Source organism: Peromyscus maniculatus, chromosome 17 (assembly GCF_049852395.1).
Source record: "Peromyscus maniculatus bairdii isolate BWxNUB_F1_BW_parent chromosome 17, HU_Pman_BW_mat_3.1, whole genome shotgun sequence".
Taxonomy (NCBI): Eukaryota; Metazoa; Chordata; class Mammalia; order Rodentia; family Cricetidae; genus Peromyscus; species Peromyscus maniculatus.
Window position 1 is genome coordinate 8269444 of NC_134868.1, and position 23284 is coordinate 8292727.

General features: G+C 44.6%; 1 protein-coding gene across 2 annotated transcripts; it reads left to right on the top strand.

The window, feature by feature from the left end:
* Positions 1–11133: 11133 nt before the first annotated feature.
* On the top strand, positions 11134–23001 carry Tma16 (translation machinery associated 16 homolog). 2 transcript variants are annotated; one of them, XM_006987553.4, is made up of 8 exons: positions 11134–11289; positions 13172–13284; positions 14797–14834; positions 16392–16476; positions 18446–18594; positions 20916–20958; positions 22132–22416; positions 22730–23001. In XM_006987553.4, the coding sequence occupies exons 1-7, from the start codon at positions 11287–11289 to the stop codon at positions 22379–22381; spliced, it is 681 nt and encodes a 226-aa protein (XP_006987615.1). In that variant the 5' UTR covers positions 11134–11286; the 3' UTR covers positions 22382–22416; positions 22730–23001. The 2 variants fall into 2 exon arrangements, with proteins under 2 accessions (XP_006987615.1, XP_076409392.1); XM_076553277.1 differs by lacking the exon at positions 22730–23001 and having other exon boundaries at positions 22132–22573.
* The last annotated feature ends 283 nt before the right edge of the window (positions 23002–23284 follow it).

Consider the following 23284-nt stretch of genomic DNA (forward strand, 5'->3'; position numbering starts at 1 on the left):
GCTAGCTTCTCGACAAAGCATGCCCTCGTCAAGCATCCTGTACTCTGGCTGCATTTTGCCCCGTGTGAATTCTGGGAACTGCTCAGGTATTACTGCTCTCAAGTTTTCACTCATCTGGCCTTGCAGAGATTGACTTCACACAGGGTAGCACCTTAACATTGCGTGGAGAGCTCTGTCTAGACAGTTTCCTCTCGATAAGCACTGTCCTTCAATTTTCTACCCAGTGCCACGCCTGGGTTTAGGTCTCAACGAAGCTGAGCGTGACTCTGGTGCTCTTCTTGATACACCCTCTTTGGTAGAAACACAGAAGTCAAGTTTCCCCACTTGTTTTTCTGCTTCTGTAGATGACTGGCCTGGGCTGTCTCTTGCCCAATGTGTTAAAACTGTTGCTTTTTGCTTGTCCAGTTTTGTAGTTGATACGACTAGAGGATCTCTTTGCAGCTACTCTATCAAAACCTCAGAACGGAGACTCCCAATGTTTTGAACATGAACACCGTACATGTGGTCTTCAGATCTCTGCAGTCCCACTTACTGTGCTGCTCTCCGTCAAGAGTCTCTCTGATAAACGTGTGCTCCCCTTAGCAGACTTCGGAACTAGCCACATGTATTATTGCTAGCACTATGGAGACCATTTAGTAATCTTCCCGTTTAAAAAAAAAAATGTTAGAAAGCATCTTCTTCCCCCAAGGAAAAGGGAGCTGGGAAGCTGGCTCAGCCGTCAAGAAGACATACCATTCTGCCAAAGGACCTGAGTTTCGTTCCCAGCACCAGGTTGGAGAGCGCACAACTGCCTTTAACTCTGGCTCCAGAGGATTCAAGACCCTCTTCTAGACTCTGTGGGCACATGCACTCACACACACAGACTCCTTCCCCCAGCCTCCACAAACACATATACATAATTTTAAAAATAAAAAAATAAATCTTAAAAAAGAAGTATCCAAAGAAAATTGCCTTGTTATGATTAGCTAAGTTTTCCAGAGGGATTTTAATACTTCTCTGTTAAATACAATGTCCTTCCAAATCTGAATGATTTTTAAAATAAATTCTCTAAATCGTATCAAAAAGCTCCTTCCCTTCTTACAAAGGTTACTCAGGGCATTAACCTTTTCTTGGGTAACTAACGGCTATCATTATAAACACTGGCTATTATGCTCTATTGGAATTCAGTGAAATAAATCAAAATAATTATTGAGAATAGTTCCTGAGCAAGGCTACCTTCAGTATCCTTGTTCAGAACAAATGTTCGAATTTTATTACTGTCCTTTGGTACATTTTTCAAGGTATATAGCTGTAGTAACAGAATCACAAGGAGGAAAAAAAGTGTTTGGCTCAAGAAGAATTCAGGTGGTTTTCCCTATCCCATAAATGTCCAGGGTTGGTGTGTGTTGGAGCCCACTAGGTTTCCTAGTGGCTATACCCAGCAGGACTGCATGAGAGGTTGACTGGACCACGGGCCTGGGTACCAGGTCTTTGTAAGGGTCTAACTAGCAAGTGGGAGGTCTTTTGCTCCACCCCTTGGCATTGTTATAAATAGACCTTTGGAATAAAGTTCTGGACCCGTTGGATGAGGATCCAGGTCCACTTGAGTCTATCCTGTGCTTTCTGTCTCTTCTCTCGTCTCACTGTTTAGAAGTCTCTTATCCCTCATTCCTCAAGGGTTCCTGGGGTAAATAATGGTGGGGGCTGGTCCCCTACAGGTAGGAGGACATGACTTGAGGATGCCACTGTTTGCAGGGCCTGAGGTCACGTGTTCTTCCTGTTTCCTTCCCAGGTCTTTGGCTCAGGTCTGCCTCTCATCTGTGAAGCCCAAACCATGCTGTGCATCTGGCCCACCCCTGGAAGGAACACAGAATGCAGGAAAGAAACCCATTTCTTTTTTCAGGAAGTTACACATTGTAATCTTCATTCTCTGCTAGAGAAAACCTAATGGCCAAGCTGCAGCCAGGATTGATGAATGGGGAAGTGTAGCTGGCTGGCTTCTGTGTGTTAACAATTGGGGTAGGAAGTTGTGAAGAAAAGAAAATATGCTTGGACAATTCATGGTTTCTACTGAATATGATTTTAGTAGTTCATTTGTCCACACTGCATAGATACATAACTGCTTATTCTCGGTATTTTCAAATCCAAAACAGTTTATCTCCAAAGCTATGCTTTCAGGATATAGAAACACATCCCGATTTTTCATTACCTAAGGACAACTTACTGCTTTACCGCATCCTTGACGGATGACAACCTTGTGCAATGCTACATAGAGATGCCCAAGATACCTCTCACCCTCCAGAAGAAGGTGGGCACGATTATAGACACTGCTCTCAGGGGATCAAGTGTGAACCGGGCAGAGGAGCTCTCTCTCAGCTCCTAAGCAGGAAAGTGTCACCGAAGAGAGGATGTCTGCCTTAGCCTTGTGGAACAGGCAGAACTTTGCTTCCGTTGGAGAGGTGAGCACGGTTACAATGGGGAAAGAGAGCACCTAACGAACCGGCTAGGAATGAAGGACTCAGACTGAGAACCGCTGAGCGGTAAAGCAGGAAGCCAGACCTTCAAGAGGCCTTGAAAGAGAGCCAAGTGGGTTGTTTTGATGTTTTGTTTTGTTCTCTTGAGTCTGGCTGGAGGGCAGTGTACAGTGGAAAGATTTTTATCGTCAGAGTGTCTCAATCATAGTCGTGCTTTGGAAAATTGCTCTCCTCCTGTCAGGAAAGATGACTGGGGATGATGGATGTAGGAAAAATGAGGCTTTTGGAATTGTGCATAAGTCATATGATCAAGGGAATTCTTTGTCTTGTTTTACAATTTTTTAGGGTTGTTATTAGACATTCTTTGTACGTCAAAGCTCTCTTTTTGCCATTTTTTGTGTGTACACACACTCATAAACACCGAGAGAGAGAGAGAGAGAGAGAGAGAGAGAGAGAGAGAGAGAGAGAGAGAGAGAGAAAGAGAGAGAGAGAGAGGAGGTTTATTTGTGTATCATGTGGATATGAATGTGACTGCAGGTGCCATACTCCATGTACAGAGGTCAAAAGACAACCTCAAGCATTGGCCCTATCTCCTTACCTTGTTTGAGGCAGGAAACCTTTGTTTTTCATGGCTGTGTATAGCAGATTTATTGGCCTGTGGGTTTCTAGGAATTCTCCTGCCTCAGACTCTTATCTTATTGTAGGTGCTGTGTGATTACAGATGCACTCTACCATGCCTGCCGTTTTGTTTTGTTTTTATGAATTATTATTTATTTATGTGTATATCCATGTGTGTGGGTTCCTGAGGAGGCCAGAAGAGGGGATGGGATCCCCAGAAACTGAAGTTATAGTTGGTTGTGAGATCCAGCCTCAACATTTGGAACCTAACTCTGGGCCTTTGAAAGAGCAGCAAGTGCCCCTCCTACCTGCTGAGCCCCTGGCCACTTTCTTAGTGATGTACAAACACCTGCAGCGTCTCTTCTGTTGTGACTTCAATCATACGTTTACATGCTTAGACCCCAGGAGATGCGCTATTTGGAAAAGATTAGGAGGTGCAGCCTTGTTGGAGGAGATGTGTCACTGGGAGTGGGCTTTGAGCCTACCAAAGCCCACACCAGGCCCTGCTGTGTCTTCCTCTCTTCCTGCTGCCTGGGGATCAGGAGGTAAAGCTCTCAGCTACCTCTCTAGTACCGTGCCTGCTTGCATGCCACCACACTCCCCACCATGAGGAAAATGGACTAAGCCCCCACTTAAATGCTTTTTTATAAGAGTTGTCTTGACCAAGGTGTCCCTTCACAGCAGTAGGACAGGGACTAAGACCCTCTCAACCAGCAGCTCACACATTCCCATTTGCATCAACTTATCTTTAACCCACAATGTCTGTTCAACTTAATGAGCAAATTCAACTGTTCTCCGTCTGCTTTTCAATTGGAAAGAACTTAGAAAAATAAGTGGTCTCAAAACTCAAACATTGAAGAAAAACAAAAAGATCGTTCCTGAGCACTCCCTCCCTCAGTTCTAATCTTCTGGATTAAGAATAGTTTGTTGCAATTGCCTCCAGAGCATCTACATACCTTCATCCATCATTTTATTGTAAGTGGAGTTGATTATGCATAGTTTTATGCTTAACAAGACTATGGAATTTTGCACATAGGTGCAAATAGATCTGATTAATAAAAAACAGCAGCAAAATGTTTGTTTTTAAAAAACGTTTAAGTTGTGCAGTGAGTTCTGAGGGTTGACTTTATGACCACAAGGTGGCACTAGCACACAGTTTATTGGGAGCCGCTTTGGCAGATTGGCTTGTGTTAGGAACAGTCAGTCACTCACAAGGAGCATGACCGTCACTCACAACACACGTGATGCCTCTCTAACCCAAGAGGACAGGTGTGGAGATGGGGACATCAGAGAAGCAGTTTGGAACTATGTGTCTACGTGATGCCTCCAGCAGCACACTGAGAAACGTGTGGAAAGCTCTGAAGAGCCGCAGTGGCTTGTGCCCGTTTATATCACAGCCTTTCCTTCTCTGTGGTATCCATGGTTACCAGATGTTGGGTTCCTTCCTTGGGATATGTAAATAAGGCAAGTTCTAAATGGCTAGCAAACGACTTCCTTGTGCTATGTTTAAACTATTTGGATATGTAAATTTGGGGTTTGAGCATTGGCATGCCTTTGAGTTAAATGTCTCATTCTGCACAGAAGTCAGCGTAAGACCAATTCATGGGGACAAGTCTTTAATTAGTTAAGATATACCATCCAGTTCCATAAGGTGTCTTTTAAGACACCTTCCAATTTCTCTCCAGAAATAAAAGATCATAACCAGGTCAAAAGAAAAATTGCTATTTTATATCACATGTAATATAGGGCCAGGTTTATGAAAAATACCTTGACTTATACAACTAAATTCAGTGACAGAGTAGACCAGACTTTGCCAAAATCAACCCTGAAAAAAAAATTACCGAAGGACTAAGCTGTTGAGAGCACATTTCTAATTTCAAAATGCTTCTGGGAAGACTGAACGATGAGTGGCGGGGGAGCGAGGCAGGTGGATGCATCGCTGGATGGGAGGTGGCAGCTTCGAGGGTCTGAGGAATTTAGAAACCCACATAATGAGACAGTACCCAGGGATCACAGGGTTAATGTGCAGGGGATGGGAACAGGATCAAGAGACAGCGTCTTCCAGCAAGCGCCTGGCTCCAACTCTACCAGCAAAGGGCGAGCTTTCTCTATCGCTCTCTCCTCTGAGGACAGACTCAACTTGCCTTCTGTTTTCAGATTCTCTGGGAAAGGCGCAGGTGTGGTAACGTTGAATCTTTCTGTAACACAAAGGAGAGGACCTGGTAGTTGACTCCATCAACACGGTTAGTTTGATGTAACAGGTCCAGGGCAGTACACCTGTGACAGCAGAGAGTTTTAAAAGTGGAGAAGCATGTGTCCCATGCCTGATTGGAACCGACTTATCTATTGATCCACTAGTCTGTCTACATCAGCCTTTATTTATTTATCTATAGCCGAGTATATCCAGAAGAGGAAAGGTACATATTGCTAACCTAGTATCTCAGTTAGAGTGTCTGTTGCTGAAGAGACACCATGGTGTGGTGATATTTTATTTGTGTTCTAACAAATAAAGCTTGCTTGGGGATCAGAGGACAAAGCCAGCTACTATAATAAACATAGGCATCAGGAAGTTGTAGCACACACCTTTAATCCTAGCATTCGGGAGGCAGATTCATCTGGATCTCTGTGAGTTCAGGCCACACTGGGAACAGAGCCAGGCGTGGTGACACACGCCTTTAATCCCAGCACTAGCAGAGAGGTCTGGAGGTCTGTACAGACAGACAGGAAGTGATAGAGCTGGGCAGGAAGAGGAAGTGATACAGCTGGGAGGAGAGAGGAAGTGAGATGGCAGGGCACAGAAAGGTATATGAGGCTTGAGTATACAGGAAGTAGCTCTCTCTTGAACTGAGGATTTCCTAGTAGTAAGAACTTGTGGCTGGCTTGTTCTATCCCTCTGATCTTTCAGCTTTCACCCCAATATCTGGCTCAGGGTTTTTTATTAATAAGACCTTTTAAGATTCGTGTTACACCACGATCATGGGCAGCTCTTATAAAGGAAATCGTTTAAGTGGGGCTGACTTACAGTTCAGAGGTTTAGTCCATATTATCATGGCAGGAAGCATGGTGTCACACAGGCAGACATGGTGCTGGAGAGGTACCTGAGAGTCCAACTACTTCTGGTTAGGCAGGCAGCAGGAAGAAAGAGAGAGACTGGCCTGGCTTGAGCATCTGAAACCTCAAAGCCGCCCCCAGTGACACACTTCCTCCAAGAAGGCCACGCCTCCCAATAGTGCTACTCCCTTTGAGTCAGCCTATGGGGATCATTTTTATTCAGACCACTACACCTAGCAAGGGAGTATGAAATTACTTTTTAAATGCCAATGGAAAATATTATGTTTTGGGAAAGAAAAAAAGGACTAGGATGTTCTACTCCTGAAACAGTGGGACCTGGGAGAATGGAGCCAATAAATGATGCTGAGTAAAGTTTCATGCAATAGCCAACTTTATTCAGAGCATCAGAGAGTTTAGACTATGATGATTAAGAGGAGTCACATAATTAAAGTGTACAATACAAGGGGAAAACAACATGTGATAGGCAAGTTGCACATGGCAAAACCTATTTTTCCACAGAGGCATATAAACAGTTAACAGTATCTGGTTGTCTTGTTTTCATGGAGTTTTCTCACAAGCATTCAGAAATCTCACAAGACACTATTCATGGATGTGTTCCAATACTAGAGGAATACTTCAATTAATACAGTGCTGGCCATGCGAAGGCTGGGGACAGGAATTTGATTCCCAGAACCGGCAGAAATGTAGATATCTGTGTAATCCCAGCACTGGGAAGGCAGAAGCAGGCAGATTTCTGAGGCTCACCAGACAGACAACCCAGCATACTCAGCAACGTCTAGGACAACCCCCCCCCCCTTTCAAAGGAAAAGTGGATGGCCATAGGGAGCACAACAGAGTGCGCATTGGAGAAACCAGAATTGTTAAGCATACAAGTCTGTTTTCTTCCACAGAAAGAAGAATGACTCCTGGTCACCTGGAATGCTGGAGTGAGCATGGTCAAACAACCTGGCGATCTCTTGCTGTTCTATTGCGAGCCAACTTCCACCTGAATTTCCCCCAAACCTTGAGATTGGGTAGGCCCATCCTGGGCTTTGTCTCTCAGTGAATATAACTCATCCTTAGGAAACAGATCCTCCATCAGTAGGACCTGTCCTTCCTTATGCTTGCTACAAATCTTTCCTCTATGCCCTAGCCCTGAGCACTGTTTGCTGACCAACAGAACTCATTCTGAGGATAAAGATCTTAGGTAGTTTGCTAGAGTGGGTATTTTCCAAGGGATTAAATGTGTAAGAAAATTAAACCATGAATCAGACTCCAGCAGTTTTGATCCAGTCTGATTGACCAAGCCCAGTTGTACCAGGTCTCCCTCCTCACCTCTTTGCATTTTATTCCCTGCTGGCCATTTCTGCTTTAAGGACCCTCTGAGAAGAGACCCCACACGACAGTTGGCACATGAGGAACAACCTCAGAGACTTTCTCTGGACTCCACATGCACCTCCCACTCCCACCACCCCACAAAGATAAAGGAAATGAAAATTTACATAACTAGATGATTATTTATAAAACAAACGAGTAAAAAGATCACATTCAGAGCCTCCTTTTTGGCAGGAAAAACTGAATAAAGAAGATAGAAAATTTTTTTTAAAGGGCTAGAAGATAGGGAAGGCAAGATGTTCTATGTCTAGTTAATATAAATTCTACCCAGGAATTTAAAGGGGCCACAGAATATCAAGGATGGGTAAGGGCATGGCAACACCCAGGAAACAATTCCACAAGAAAAATGGGTCTATCTACAAAGGAAGATAAATTAAACAAACATGACTTCACAGGGGTAACAGTGGATTGAAGAAACATTTCCACATTGCTTGAGGACATTGAATACTTTCTTAAAATACTGATTGGCCATTTATATTTCTTCTTTGAAAGCAGTCTGTTGGCCTTTTTGCTAGTTAGTAGTTTGGTTTTTTGCACTTATTTTTTCCTGTTCTTTATAAATTCCAGACATGAGCCTCCCTGTCACAAGCATAGCTGGCAGATTTCTCTCCCAACCCACAGGCTCTTTGTTTAGTCTGAGGCTAGCTTCCTCTACAGTGCAGGAACTTCCATTTCATGTAGTCCAACTTCCTCCATTGTGGCACCTGTGCTATTGAAGTCCAGATCAGAAATTTCTTGCCTGGACATGTATCATGAAGTGTGTTTCCTATGTCTTCCTCTAGTGGTTTCAGCATTTCAGGGTTTAACTTAAAGTCACTGACCCACTTGGAACTGATTTTCATGTCACATCACAAGGTAAAAGATATACAGGCCTGGGCTGGGTGGTGGTGGTGCATGCCTTTCATCACAGCACTCGGGAGGTAGAGCCAGGCGGGATCTCTGTGAGTTCGAGGCCAGCCTGGTCTACAGAGTGAGATCCAGGACAGGCACCAAAACTACAGGCCTGAACCCAGTTTTCTGAAGGTGTAAAGACATTGCTATCACTCCCACTGTTGAATCATCTATCTTCTATGCATTCCACTCCACTTCTAAACAAGTAGCCAAAGCTGTGTGGAATAATCTCCGGGTCCTCTGTTCTGTTTCACTGGTCTACATGTCTGTTTCATGCCAGTACCATACTCTCTTTGTCACTAATACATTCTAATGTATATAGCATTGAATATAATTTGAGGTTAGGTATTGTATTCTCTTCCTGTAGTGTTGCTTTGTCTATTTGCGGTCTGTTATGTTTCTGTCAATGTAGGAGTATGGAAAGTCTTTCCATGTCTGTATCTTTGGTTTCTTTTTTCAGTGTCTACAAGTTTTAATTATAGAGATCTTTCACTTCCATGATTGAGGTTATTCCTAAGTACTTTGTATTTGGGGGAGCTATTATGAATGGGATCTTTTCCTAATTTCTTTCCCAGTGAGTTCATTATTGATATATATGAAAGTCCTTGATTTTTTTTTGTATGTCAATTCTGTATCCTGCAAGTTTACTGAAAATGTCTGTTAGATTGAAGAGTTTTCTGGTGGAGTTTGTAGGGTCTTTTAGGAATTGATAATATAGTACACTGATAGGGATAATTTGACTTCTTTCATTACTATTTTATACTCTTGTAGCTTCCTCTTGTCTTATTGTTCTAGTTAAGACTTCAAGCACTATACTGAGTAAGAGTGCCAACAGTGGGCCTTCTTGTCTTGTTCCAGATTTTAGAGGAAACACTTAATCCACCGCCCCACCTCACCCCCGTACCCCGGTAGCAAAATGTTGCTTACATGTTTGTTGTGTATAGATTTTGTGATTTGGGGACATGTTGAAACTGTTCCTAATTTCTCTAGGACTTCTATCATAAAGGTGTGTTGAACTTTGCTAACTGTCTTTTTTTGTGGTCATGTGATTTGTGTCTTTTAGTTTATTTGTGTTGTGCGGTGGTATTATATTCACTGATATGTGTACATTGAACCAAGTTGCATCACACGGATGAAGCTCACCACTTAGCCATGATGTATGATAATCATAATGTATTTCTAATTATATTATATACTTTGAATACATTTGAATTATGCAATGTGTTTTGAATTATATCTAGTTTGCAATTATTTTGTTCACAATTTTTGCTGTTCTGTTCATCAGGAAGTGAGTCTGTAATTGTTGCTGTTGTGTCTTTATCTAATTCTATTCAGGATAATACTGTCTTCATAGAATTAATTGGGTATTCTTTCATTTTCTATTTTGAGAAAAAATTTCCGAAGTGTTGGTATTAGGACTTTCTTAAAAGTTTGGTAGAACTCAGCCATGAGTCCATCTGATCCTTGGCTGTTCTTTTGGGGAGACTTAATCTCTACTGCAATATCATTACTTGTAGTAAACATGTTTAATATATTTATATCTTGAGAGCATAATTTTAGTGTGTCATACATGTTATTAGCTCTTCGGAATATAATGATACTATAGATTTCATTGGAGTCTGTTCTTACAACTCCCTCTTCACCTTTGCTTTTTATTAATTTGGGATTTCTTACTCATTCTTTTTATTAGTTTGACTAGAGGCTTGTCAATCTTGTTATCCTTTAAAGAAAAATAACGTTTTTTGGCTAGTTCTATATATTGAGAGTTTGTTGGTGTTTGTTTTATTAAGTCCTGCCTTAGTCGTTGATTTTTTTCCCCGTCAGCTACTGAGTTTGGTAGTGACTTCTTGTTTTTCTAGAACCTTAAGGTGAATTACTAGCATATTAGAAAACTCTGATTTTGTTCTATTGTGTATACTTACTTTCCTTTTTAGGATGCTTAGCGATTTCCCAGATTGCCTATGGTTTTCATTTGTTTCTAGGAATTTAATTTCCTCCTTGATTTCTTCAGTGACCCAAAGTATATTCAACAGTGTATTGTTAAGTATCCAAGTATTTGTGTAATTTCTGTAGTCTGTCCTGCTATTGGTTTCTACTTTTATTCCAGAGTGGTCTGATAAGATACAAGGAATCCATTCATTGTCATCCTCTCCCTCTTCTTTTCCTCCTTTTTCTCCTCCCTTCTCCTCACCTTCCCTTTCTCCCTCTGTGTATGTTAAATCTAGTTGATCCATGATATAGTTTATATCCCAGTACTATTTGAAATACTTCCTTGTGACCTACTTCGCATAGGAATTATGCAAAAGGCGGGAATACTGTCAATGTGTGGCATGCACTAGGCATCTGATCAATAATAGTTACTGAGCAAGATTTCCTATGGAATTTTAACATGCAGTACGAAAGCAGAACAACTGGATTGGAAAGAAAATGATAGAGAAAATCCCAGGAAAAGCGAAGGTAGATCTTCCACCGCTCTGGGACACAGGTCGTCATTAGCACCTGCAGAGGGTATCTAAGTCCAGTGACGCTGTCTCCGGACAAGGTGCTCGCCCCTGGAGAGCTGCCTCCTGGCAGATGCTCAGGTCGGTCTTTGAGACAGAAACAAGAGAAGCCAGAAATATGAGGCGTCCTCGGCAGGATTCAAATCTCGGGACCTGTGTAATGGGCTGTAAACCCAAGGCGGGCGGAGAAAAACGGAGTCTGGATTTCCGGGGACGTTTTAGAGACCGCACCGGCCCCGCCCCTTCCGGTCCGCTCGGCTCCGTGTCCCCCGGACCCACGTGTGTTTGGAGCGGAGTGAACTTGGAGCTGCCGCGGCGGCCGTCCGTGGGGTTGTTGTTTCTGGACACCGCGGGGCCTCGGTGGCCACGACATCGCCATGGTGGGTGGCGCGCTCGCTGGATTCCCCGGAGGGCTCTGCTCGGGCGGACGGGAAGGGGATTCTCGGAGCCGGGAGAGGCCGGGAGGCTGAGCGGCTGCCCGGGCGGTGCTGGGTCCTGGGTGTCTCTGCCCCGGGGATCGGAGTGCTCCCGCGCTTTGCCACCCCGCCCTGTGGCGTGGTCCACTTCCCAGGGTCTCCTTATCCTGGGGGAAGACGTTTGCATCTTCACTGGTAACCAATTTCTGGGTCCACCCACCTCTGCCCTCGGGCAGGTAGAGAGATCCACCCTGCCCTGGGCACAGTCAGCCACGAGGTATTTCGGTCCACAGCCCCTCGGCGGCCGGTTCTGACTGGGGTCCTGCCTCTACAACCCCGATTCCTCCCGGGCAACCATGTTGTTAACTCCGTGTGTTTACTAAGCAGAGAAGTTGCTTAAGAGCGTTCATAAAACATTTGTGTGTAGGACTCTAAAGGGTTCATTCGCAGCATCCGTTTTTACGTTTATAATTGATGTTGTGTGCGTGTGGATAGTGGAGGACAACTTGTGGGAGTCCGTTCTCCCCTTCCTCCCTGTGGGTCCCCCACCTGAGATCCAACTCAAGTCGTCAGGCGTGGCAGCGGGCGCCTTGAGTCTCGGAGGCGTCTCTCTGTCCCCTCCTTGTTTCTTTGTCTTTCCCTGTCTTCCTACTTTCAGTCTGTGTCCCTGTGCTTGCGCGATTTCCTGCTATAATCTTCAGAGACTTTCATTTCAGGTAATAAAGCAGTTACATGTAGTTGTATCTGGAATTTGACTGCACTTTTTCTCCTTGGCAATCGGCACTTCCCGTTCGCCACACTTTTTATTAACAATGGGTTGTTTTGCATAGAAGTCACAGTAGTAGCATTTTTATAATTGTGTTCTAATTGTCACATTTTTTGGCCCCGTTTTTCACGTTATCATCAACTGTGGTCCTGCACCGTTCTTTAAAAGGTGCCCATGATTCCAGAGGCCTGAGAGGGACACCTGTCATCTTTGAGAAACTATTTAACTCCCAGCAGCTTAATTAGAATGACAGAATGCTCCACAGAGTTCTGGAAATTAAGTGTCTAGACAGTTTTGTGAATTTTTCCTAAGGAAGCAAACAAATGTAAGGCTGGCTTGGTGAGCCAGTGAATTTAACCGGTAGTCAGCATGGACAGTTTATACATAACAAGTGACTAAAGAAAAAGTCACCTGCACACCCCGGCTGCTGTTTGCATGTGGAGGACAGAGGACAACCTTGTGGAGTCATTCTTTTCTTCTACCCTCACGTGGGCTCTGAGAATGGAAGTCAGGTCACCAGGCTGGTGCAGCAAATTCCCTTATTCACCGAGCCATCTTGCTGACCCCTGAAGTTACTTGTTATTGAGAGTTTGTTTTGTTTGTCCTTGCTGATAAATGTTTTAAATTGTACAAAAATTCGAAACTCTTTAGAGATGTAGTGAATCTTCTTCATATCTTTGTGCCTTATTTATTTTATCCATCCCTGCTGTGGACAATCTTTCATAAATAGTTATAAAGAATCTTAAGCTACAGTTGAGTCAGGATGTAAGTTCAGGAGGTGGAGTTCCTTGCATTGAATCTTGGTGGTTCGTTAACTTAAATCTTTGAAAGCCTTAAAGCCCTTTCACGCTTAGAGAATTTCATACTACTCTTATAATGGAAATTCTAAGTCTTTAAAAGAAAGCTTCTGTGTGGTTATCCCTGTGTGTGTGTGGCGGGGGGGGGGGGGGGGGGGGGGCGACAGAGATGGAAGTGAGTCCTTTCATAACTTGATCTTGGAGTTGATATGTATGAAATCCTTATCATTAAAAGTGAGTCATTGTGTATCTAACTACTAACTACACGTCTCCTATCTTTTAGCCTAAAGGACTGAAAGGAAAAATTGTAGGACGGGAAAAAAAAGTCATCCATCCGTACAGCAGGAAAGCAGCTCAGATTACAAGAGAGTCTCACAAACAAGACAAGAAGGAGAGGTAAGTGTCTAGTCCTGTTAGTGTTATGCATTAGGGAAAGCTCCTTCATGCATCTGCTTATCAGGTGTGTGTTCCTCAGTTTCCACTCTCGCTTTTCCTTTAATATTTTTTCATGTGTTCTTATACTGAGGTAAACAGCATGAATCCTGGTTTTACAGAGCTAACCTAAAACATACGTTTAAGTAGCAGTTCATGGTGAGTGTAGTGAAGAAAAATTAACACAGGTTGAAGGATAAAGAGAGAGAGGTTATATTTTATAGAAGTCCTGGAAGACACCTGGCGAACTTAATTAACATTTGAGCAGAGCTGAGAGATTGTGGGTGTGCTGTGTGTTCGACCTAACAAAGGAAACGTGGGATATGTGGTTAGATGTCTTGGTTCTAGTGTTCAGGGACTGATTAGAGATGTCACAGGAAGCTGTTGGTGTTGTGGATTGGTGGCTTGGGGTCAGGAGACTAGGTCCCTGAATGAGTGCTGTGGATGGCAGAGAAGGCAGTCAAGGCCTGAATAGTCTAGTAGCTGGTCTGCCATCTCAGAGTTGGGCAGGGCTCAGAGAGAAATCTGCCACAGATACTAAAAGAAAAATTATACCAAAGAACATAAAGGATTTTTAATGTTCTTAACAGATTTCGAGACCCTTGTTTTGGAAATTTTCTAATTTGTGTACACAGTTACTTCCAAGACTGGAGGAGAGGGTCTGAGGCTGAGGGGAAGATATTGCAAAAACTCCATAGAGAGAAAATCAGATAGAAGTCATTTCTGTGTGGCCTAGCCTTGCTGGTCCAGTGAGTGCAACGGGTGTCCACACAGTTGCTTTTTAATACCTTGCCTAAGACCTAAAGCCTCATTTAATAAAGCTTGGCTGTTTTACAGTGATTTGGTTAGATGTTTTTTAGGAGAGACTGATGGCATAGTCCAGTTTTCTTTTTTGTGAGGGATATGTCTTTTTTACATAGAGATGTATGGTGGCAGTACTGTCTTAAAATAGTAGTTTTCAAATTTTTGGTGTTCATTTATCACTTAGCATTTTATTCTTTTTTAACGTGATTTACTACATCTAAACAGTATAATTTTTCCATTGCCCATATGTGTATTTGACAAACTTCCTTGACCTGAGACACACCATATTAGAATGGTGTTTTCCCCTGCCCCGCTCAGGTCTGCTGAGAGCACTGGGCTGAGGTTGCATATTTCCAGGTGGTGTCCAGGTGCTGCCGCTGCAGGCATAGTCATAGCCCAGTCAACCTTTGTTTGCATGAACAGGACTGGCCCTCTAGGCTTTCCGTAGTGAGTAGCATGCTGAAACAACATTCTAGTGACATCTTATTCCCGTGATTTAAAAGATAATCATGTCACGCCATGTTTCCTTGTTGTTAAGATTGACTTTTTTTTTAAAATACATGTGAAAGAATGTCAAAGTTCTCTGGGAAGTTTTTCTTTGTGATATTTTTGACAGATTTCTAAGCCCCTGCTTTGGAAATTTTCTAATTTATATGCACCTTTTGGTTCAAGATTGAAGACTGAGAGGGCCTTGCGTCTCAACCTTATTGGTAAGTGGGTTTGAGTGCTTGAGATTCCGGCTACATACAGTAGAGTGAAGTTTTGCTGTAAACCAGTTTCTCTGTTTTATCAGCTTTTTTAAAAGCAGACTTAGCTAAAAGAAAACAAATGAAGTGGAGCGAAGCACTTGACTTTCAGAGTCAGCTGCTGGTGTTCCCTGCAGCTCAGCTTTGCAGAAACTTCATTGCCCTGCGCCTCCGCATCTAGCTCGGGTTTAATCCTCTCTTTCGACAGCTGAGATTAGGAAGGGTAGGCTGTGTTCGCTCGCTGCAGCACATCCCTAGGATAATTGCTTTAGAAAGAGGAAAAGTTTGCTTTGGCACATTTGAAAAGTGGGGGGTTCAGTTCATGAGGCCGATCATGCTGCCTTGGGATGGATAGCAATAAGAATGCAGTATCAGAGGGGCTGTGTGCTTGAGCAAGCTGCTTACCTCACTCTGGCCGAGAAGGAGAGTCCCAGCAACCTTCCCGGCAAGGGCACTTCATTAGTGATAGTGCCGCCTAGGCCTCACCTCAAAGGTCTCGTCATCTCCCAGTAGCACTGCGCACTAGAGAACAGCATTTAAGACATGGGCCTTTGAGAGCGGTAGAGAACCAAGCTACAGCAATAGCTTAAGAATTGCGGAGCAGAGGGTTCGTGGTTAATAGGGGTGCATACATGTTCAGTCCTTGTCAGTGACACAGTCTCCTTCCTATTTATCTTTTTGCCTCTCCCTCCCTCCCTTCCTCTCCCTTTCCTCTCCCCCCCCCTTCCTGTAGGTGATATTTATTACTAATAAATTTTTACTGACAAGTCCAGGATTTCTCTTGGCACAGTACCTGGCACCTCTCTTAGGCTTAACATGTGTAGTAATGATCTCTTTAGGATGCTTAACTTCATGTGTAAATGTGAAATGGTGCTGATCTGAATAGAATAATTATAAAGTTCTGGACATGGTGCTAGAGGCTAAGCCTTTGTTTAACAAACACTATTTTCATCATTGTTCAACTTTTAAGATACTTTCAACAAGTTACATGTTTTGCTTTATAAGGTTTTAAAATTTCATATTCTGTCAGTCCATCTTTCCTCCCTTCCCTGATGTTAGACAAGAAATGTATGGGGCTGGAGAGATGGCTCAGTAGTTAGGAAGGCGGCATACTGCTCTTGCAGAGTTCAGTTCCCAGAATCCACATGGTTGGCTTTTAACTACCTACACATCCCACTCCATGGGACCCAACATCCTCTTCTGGCATCTTTGGATACTGCACTCACATGTATAAACACATATTCACATACGCACACATATGCACATAATTAAAATAAAAACAGATTGTATCAAAGGAAAGAAATGTGGGGAGGCAAACACCACTCCCGTCCTTGTCTCTTTCTTTAAATACAATGTTACATTTCATTCCTGACAAACTGGTTCCATTGACTCAGCTACACAGATCTTTATTTAACAATGAAATAGTTGGCTTTAGTTTTTAATGCTTTGCTGTGGAGGATTGTGGTGAAAACCTTTGCCTACATGAAGCTTGCGGTGCTAAACTTTGGTACTTATTCATAGGTGACAAACTTCAGTGGTTTCACAGTCATCTGGATACAAAAAAAACGAGATATTCAAAGAAGGATGCCTGTGAATTAATTGAAAGGTAAATATGGGGCATGTTGTGAACAGAGGGTCAGAAAAGAGAATTCCAGCCTGGTTCTCGGAGACACCTGTGCTCTAGATTTGCGTACTAGCAGATGGGCTTTTTCCTTTTTTGGTTTTTCGAGACAGGGTTTCTCTGTGTAGCTTTGCGCCTTTCCTGGAACTCACTTGGTAGCCCAGGCTGGCCTCGAACTCACAGAGATCCGTCTGGCTCTGCCTCCCGAGTGCTGGGATTAAAGGCGTGCGCCACCACCGCCCGGCGCAGATGGGCTTTTTAACAGGAAGACTTGATTGTGTGGCCCAGCTTGGCCCCCCTTAGTTTCCTGGGGTTAGGGAGGGCTTCCTGGAGAAACATTGTCTGCACTGGCCCCGGGTGTTGAGGTAAGGTGGCCAGAAAGCATCTTCAGACTGAGAGAATAGTGTCTAAAAGTCCCCGGGGTTGGGGGAGAAGCTGGCGGGTAGAAGGACCCACAGACGCTTCCTAGGACTGGAGTAGCAAGGCTGGTGTAACCGGTGCTGACAGTGACGGCTGGCTCATGACCAGTTAGGTGACCGCCTGAGTTTGGACCTTACCTAAGGACATAGGAAGCCTTGGGAGGACTTTTCAGAATGCTTGTGTGGTCCTCATGCATACACTTCAAGTCACAGCCTGAGCATGGGGACAGTGCTGAGAATGGGCGTGGTGTCGCCGGAGAGCTTGTTAAGAGGTTGATGGCGAGGAGTGGGGATGAGAACATGGGGAAATGGGAGGGTCAAGCTGGATCAGGGACAGAGTGGGAGGGCAGGGAGGAAGATACCATGATAGATGAGGACATCATGGGAACAGGAAGAGGCAGGGTGCTGGGGAGGCTCTCAGGAATCCACAAGGTTGACCCCACCTTGGTCTGCTGGCAGTGGTCCAGAGAGGGTGCCTGGACTGGTCTACTCTGGTGACCTGCCTAGCAAATAACCTAGCTGTCATCATAGAGCCTTTGTCTAGTGACTGACGGAGGCAGATACAGAGATCCACTGCCAGACACCTGACTGAGATCTGGGAATCCAATTGATGAGAGAGAGGAGAGATACTGCAGGCGAGGGACATCGAGATCATGATGGGAGGACATGCTGAGATGACCAGCCACACTAGTGGAAGCCCATGAACTCTGGACTGGTGGCTGTGGAGCCCCCATGCGACTGAACTAGGCCCTCTGGATATGGAAGATGGTTGTTTGGCTTAAACTGTTTGGGGGGGCACCCAGACATGGAGATGGGGATCTGTCCCTGGTGTATGGGCAGGCTTCTGGAATCTGGTGCCTGTGCTGTGCACAGCCTTCGTGCAGTGGGAAGGAGCTTGGACCTACCTAGGCTCGGTGAGCTGGGCTCTGCTGACTCCCCATGGGAGACCTCGATTTGGGGGATGTGGGGATACAGGGTGGCTTGGAAAAGAGGGCTGGGGTATGGGAGGAGGGGGGATCTGTGGATAGCATGTGGAGTAAGTAGAAAATTTCTTAATAAAGAAAAATGGAAGAAAAAAAAAGGTTGATGTGACTGTTGACCTCTGCTTAGTTAGTAGTAGCCTGATGGAGAGCTTGAATTCAGCAACGTTAAGAGGTAGAACTTAGGTGTGGAATAGGGAGAGAGATGTTAGGTGGATGCCTCGAAACCTCACTTAGAATGTCAGACTCTGTCCTCAGACGATGGAGGAGGTGTGGTGTGAAAGTGTGTTGAGGGGGAGATGCTAAGGTCTAGAGAAGAAACCCAGTAGGTGATTCAATGTGGGGCTCCTCAGTTCAGCGGACAGCATGCTGTGTGTTCACTGAAGTCAAGAAATGGTTGGATTATTGAGGAAAGTGTTCTTAAGTCTGAGGAAATGAGGAATTTGAGTATGTCAGTATTCGAAGGACAGGGACACCTGGGTGCCACATTTAAAATGAATCAACACAAGCCCAGATATATAGACATGTAACTCAAATCATTTTCATGTTTTTCAGGTACTTGGGTCGATTCAGCAGTGAGCTGGAGCAGATTGAGCTGCACAACAGCATCAAGGACAGACAGGGCCGGCGCCACCACTCCCGGGAGACTGTCATCAAGCAGACCATGGAGCGGGAGCGGCAGCAGTATGAAGGCTACGGCTTCGGTGTGTGTGTGTTTATGTGTGTGTTCTCTGACCCCTTGCCTTTAAAACAGGAGCCGATTGATTTACCTCGATCCCCTCACGTCTAGAATACTTTTATTTCCTTGTGACAGTTGACACCTTCTTTCTTCTGTGACACTTCTTCCTAGCACACACCCTACTCGGGTGCCCATCTCCAGACAGCTGTCCTCCTCCCCACTGCTGTGACTCTGGCTCTCCAGCCACACTGAGGCACATTACTAGCTGGCAACACTGAAGGTCCCTGGCCAGGACAGCCTACCGAGTTGAAGACCCTTACATTAGTGGCCATTCCGAGGTGACATGGCCCACAGATAATACTGTCACTTTTTTTTTTAAACAATGATTTCAACTAATAAGTACAGGTCTGTGGCTTAAGAAACCAGACGACCTGGGCACAGAGTCTTCGGGGCTGAGGTCTGAAGTAGCCGCTGTGCTGGCAGAACTCAGCATCGTTTCAGCCGTTGTCATGTTGCTGGCTTCATTCATATTTCTGGCCTGGCCCCTGGAGGCTTCAGTGTTACTGTCTACTTTCTTGGTCAAAATAGTAGTTAAAATACATAATAGCAAGATTAAAATTTCAAGTTTTAATATAAAGAGCATGAACATAAGATCCCCAAAGAACTACCCTGGATAATACTAGAAACTGTGAAGTGTGTGGACTTCCTCTTCACTTCTAAAATGTGTTTCTTAATCTGAAAAAAATTCAAAAAGGAAAGCATATTTTTTGGACCTAGACACATCCACACTTGATTCCGGGAACCCACCAGATAATAAAGTGGATGCCCTTGTTTTTCTCAGTTTAAAAATAAAAGAGAAGGGGGTGGGGACTAGGAGGAGAGGAAGCTGGGGAAACTGTGGCCAGGATGTAAACTAACTAAATAAATGAATTTAAAAGAATAAAAATAAAATAGAAGCCAGGCATGCTGGCACACACCCATAATCCCAGCCCTTGGAGTCAGAGGTAGGTGGATCTCTTTGAGTCCCTGGCCACCCTAGACTATAGTTCCAGGACAGTGTGGGCTACATAGAGAGCCCCTATCTCAAAAAATATAAATAGGATAGAGGACATATTTCTCTGGTTCAGAAAGTTGAGGATTAGCTCAAAAGTTTGTGGCACTGTTACAAGAGTGGCATAGAGCTTCTGCCTCTCCTGTGACGCTCACATGTCGTTACTTCCTGTGAATATAAGATGTCATGTGTGCATGTCTTTCCCTATCACTGATAATGCCCTGGTAAAGGCCATGTAATGGAGCACGGGTTTATTTTGTCATAGCTTAAGCTCATTGTGGTGCTGAAGTCACAGCAGTAGGAGCTGTGTGACATTGTGTCCACAATGGATGCTGGTGCTGAGTTCTGCCGCTTTTCGTTCAGTCTGGGACCCAGCCTCGGAAATGGTGCCACTCAGCATTTAGGGCTGGTCTTTATTCCTCTATTACCCTAATGAAGGTGATGCCCCATGGGCTTTCCTAGGCCCACCTTGCAGGTGATTCTAGATGTCATCAAATTGATAGTTGAGACTAAGGCCTGCGATTCCACCCTTTGCCAGCTTGACACCCAGGCTGCCTTCCTCCCAATGGCCATCTTACAGAGCAGAAACACAGTCCATCCACCTGAAGTCCTGCTTTTTAACAGTTCCAGTGCTGCTCAGAAGTCCCTGCCCGGTACTCCAAGGCAGCCTCGTAACTGAGCTCCCATGCAGGTTACAGGGCAACTTAGATTGTATTGAACTGTTTCGATGGCCTAATGATTGTAATTGTTAAAAAAAAAAATTCAGTTTGAATAAAGTGATCTTTTAATGTTAAATAATCACTGAAATCTGATAATTCTACCAATGTGACATAAGGTATGTACATAAAAACTTGTCTTTCATAGCACTACAAAATAAACACCCACACTTGCTGTTGAACGCTGGCTTACCTCACAAGTCTGTGCCATACCCCCTATGTAGCAGAGCTCCTCTGTCATCCCTGGACACCGAGCTCTGTTCTTCCCATGTGTGGTGTTTGTGTGGACCAGCCGTGCTTTGAAGATGTTTTTTCCCTTGGGACGGGGGAGAAGGCTCAGCAGTACTAACCGCCATTTCAGGCGGCTCATAAATGCTTCTAACTCCAGCTTTAGGGGGTCCCACGCCTTCTGGACTCTGCAGGCACCTGCACATACATACATGATGTACACAGGCACATTTACACATGCATGTAAAAAGTTTCTCTTTTCTATTAACATCAATTACCATGTTGTATGTGTGATAATGAGTGAAACTATAACAAGTAAGCCTAATGGATATTAATTGTTTTCTTTCTCAGAGATCCCAGACATTTTAGACACTAATAATCTACAGACTTTTCGGTGAGTATCTGAGTTCCTTAGAAGGTGTGTATGAAATAAACAGGCGTGAGCTCCCCTGGGTGTAGGTGTTGATAGGAAAGCAAGTGGGGAGTGTAGTGTTGGCATTCCTCTTCTGTAGGCGTGCTCTGTGTCCATCTGCAGCACCAGTGTGCGAGCAGCTGATGCTGTGGTGCTCTTCTCCTTAGCAGAGCAGTAGTGCAGCAGAGACGTCTCTTTTCTCCCCATGCCGGTTCCTATTTCCTAAGATAAAATAACAAGAACAGATGAAGAAAACGGATGCCAGGCTAAGAGTTTTGTCATTGAGAACCTTTGGTCCAGGGCTCTGTGATTCCACCCTCGTAACCATGGAGACTACTGAGCTGTAGAAACTCAGATGTTATTTTTCAAGCACAGATTCTGTGTATTGGAAAATGTTTTTAATTAATACTTTTTGGTCTTCACTAACACATGTTAGGGAGTGTGAAGTTTTTCAGAATTGAAATTAGGTGTTTAAATTCAGGCCTAATTGAAAATAAAATGTGTTCCTTGGGTCTGGAGCAGTGTGCATTCTGCCTCTTCCAGAGTGAGCAGTGTGAGGAGGTGAGCACAGCGTGTTAGCATCGCTGGGTCGCGAGCCGTGGCTCTCCAGACTTCTCAGGAGGTACAGATAGGGAGGTTCCAAAAGGAGAATTAAAAAAAAAGAAAAGTCAGCTGCACTGTGCCTGTGTGTGAGAAGAGCGCCCTTTTCTGACTTAGAGCTTTGCTAGCTATGATGTAATTCTAATTTTTGAGGGTCTTGAGACCATGTAGCTTCATAAAGGAGAATATTTAGGTAGAGAGAAGAAGGGAACCACAGAGCCTAAGGGTTTTTTTTTTTGTGCATTTTTGAAGTTTAGAGTGGGTAGGATTCTGTGCAGGTAATACTACTGTAGCCATAGTAAGTGAGCTTAGGGCTTGGGCTAGTGCATCTCTCACCCCCACCCTCACCCTCACCCTCACCCTGACCCTCCCATCCCCACCCTCACCCCGACCCTCCCCACCCTCACCCCGACCCTCCCCACCCTCACCCCCAACCCCCTGCCACCAGCTTAGGTTGCTATTTCATGCGCATGTAAAATCTGTTATGAATTTTGGTCTTCCCTCTGCTGCAGGCAGAGCTCTGAAACTGACTGTCCTTGCTCATTTTTTTCCTAGGGAATGGGATTTTGATCTGAAGAAATTGCCAAACATCAAAATGAGGAAACTTTGTGCTAATGATGCCATCCCCAGGAAGCGCAAGCAGAAAGCCATTTTAAATGTGGAAACAGATTTAAATATAGAGAAAGATTTAGGGGAATTAGAACTAACTGTGGGAACTGGAGACGCTAAAGATGGGGAATTGGAACCAGCGAGTGAAGCAAGCGACTCGGATGAAGAAATGACTCCAGTGCCTGCCTGCCCCTGATGGAATCCCTTGAGACCCCCGCCCACTCCCTGACGGTAAAGAACCGTGCGGGGGCTGGCTCAGCGGCTGGGGTCTTGCAGCCAAGGCTGACTGCCAGTGTGATTCCCAGAATCCATGGGTTGAAAAGAGCAGATGTTACGAGTTTTCTTCTACCCCCCACATGCACACACATAAATAAATAAATTTATTTTAGTAATTGTCTGTATGTGGGAATTCGCTATTTAGCTCATTCTCAAGTCATTTGCAGTTTCAGAATAGGGTTATGATTTTTATTTAAGAATGACAGTTTTCACTTTCTTTAAATTGCTTTTAAAATACAGAGATTGTGTTAATCTCTTTTCATTGTAGCTGAATACCTGGGCCTGGGAGCTGAGCTGAGAGTCTGAATACCAACCCAGTGCAGTTCTGGTGAGGCGTCTGTCTACGTCACTGCATGGCCAACGGCGTCATAGTGGTGGAATAGGAGACGGAGCGGGTGGGTGCAGAGGAAGATAAGCCAGCGAATGGGAAGGGGCCTGTGTCCTGTCACCTCCTGGAGTCCTGTCACTTCTGAACATCACCATACTGGGGTGGAGGGTGTGAGCGGCAATTTTCTAACACATTAAACTGTATCCAAAACACCATTGACCTTCAAAGACCATTTAACCTGAACTTTGCAGAAGGGAAAATTGGAAAAAAAAAAAAAATAGGGTTAGGAGGATGGCTTGGTCAGGGAAGGGCTCCCGAGGGCCCGAGTCTCTTTCCAAACAGGGCTGTGTGGCGGGCTCCCGATGTCTCAGTGCGGGAGGGGGGGGTTGGGGGTGGGGGGTGGGGGGGGGTGGGTAGGGACAGTAAACAGGCACAGAGTGGTCGGTCCTGGCTCAGTAGTCCACGTGTGAATGTGGTACTCTGGAGGGTCAGTGC

Excerpts from the sequence above, each read along its gene's own strand:
- Tma16 (XM_006987553.4), top strand. Across the intron at positions 16,477-18,445 it reads GCCTGTGAATTAATTGAAAG|GTACTTGGGTCGATTCAGCA; the intron begins GTAAATATGGGG and ends CATGTTTTTCAG. Across the intron at positions 18,595-20,915 it reads GTATGAAGGCTACGGCTTCG|AGATCCCAGACATTTTAGAC; the intron begins GTGTGTGTGTGT and ends TTTCTTTCTCAG.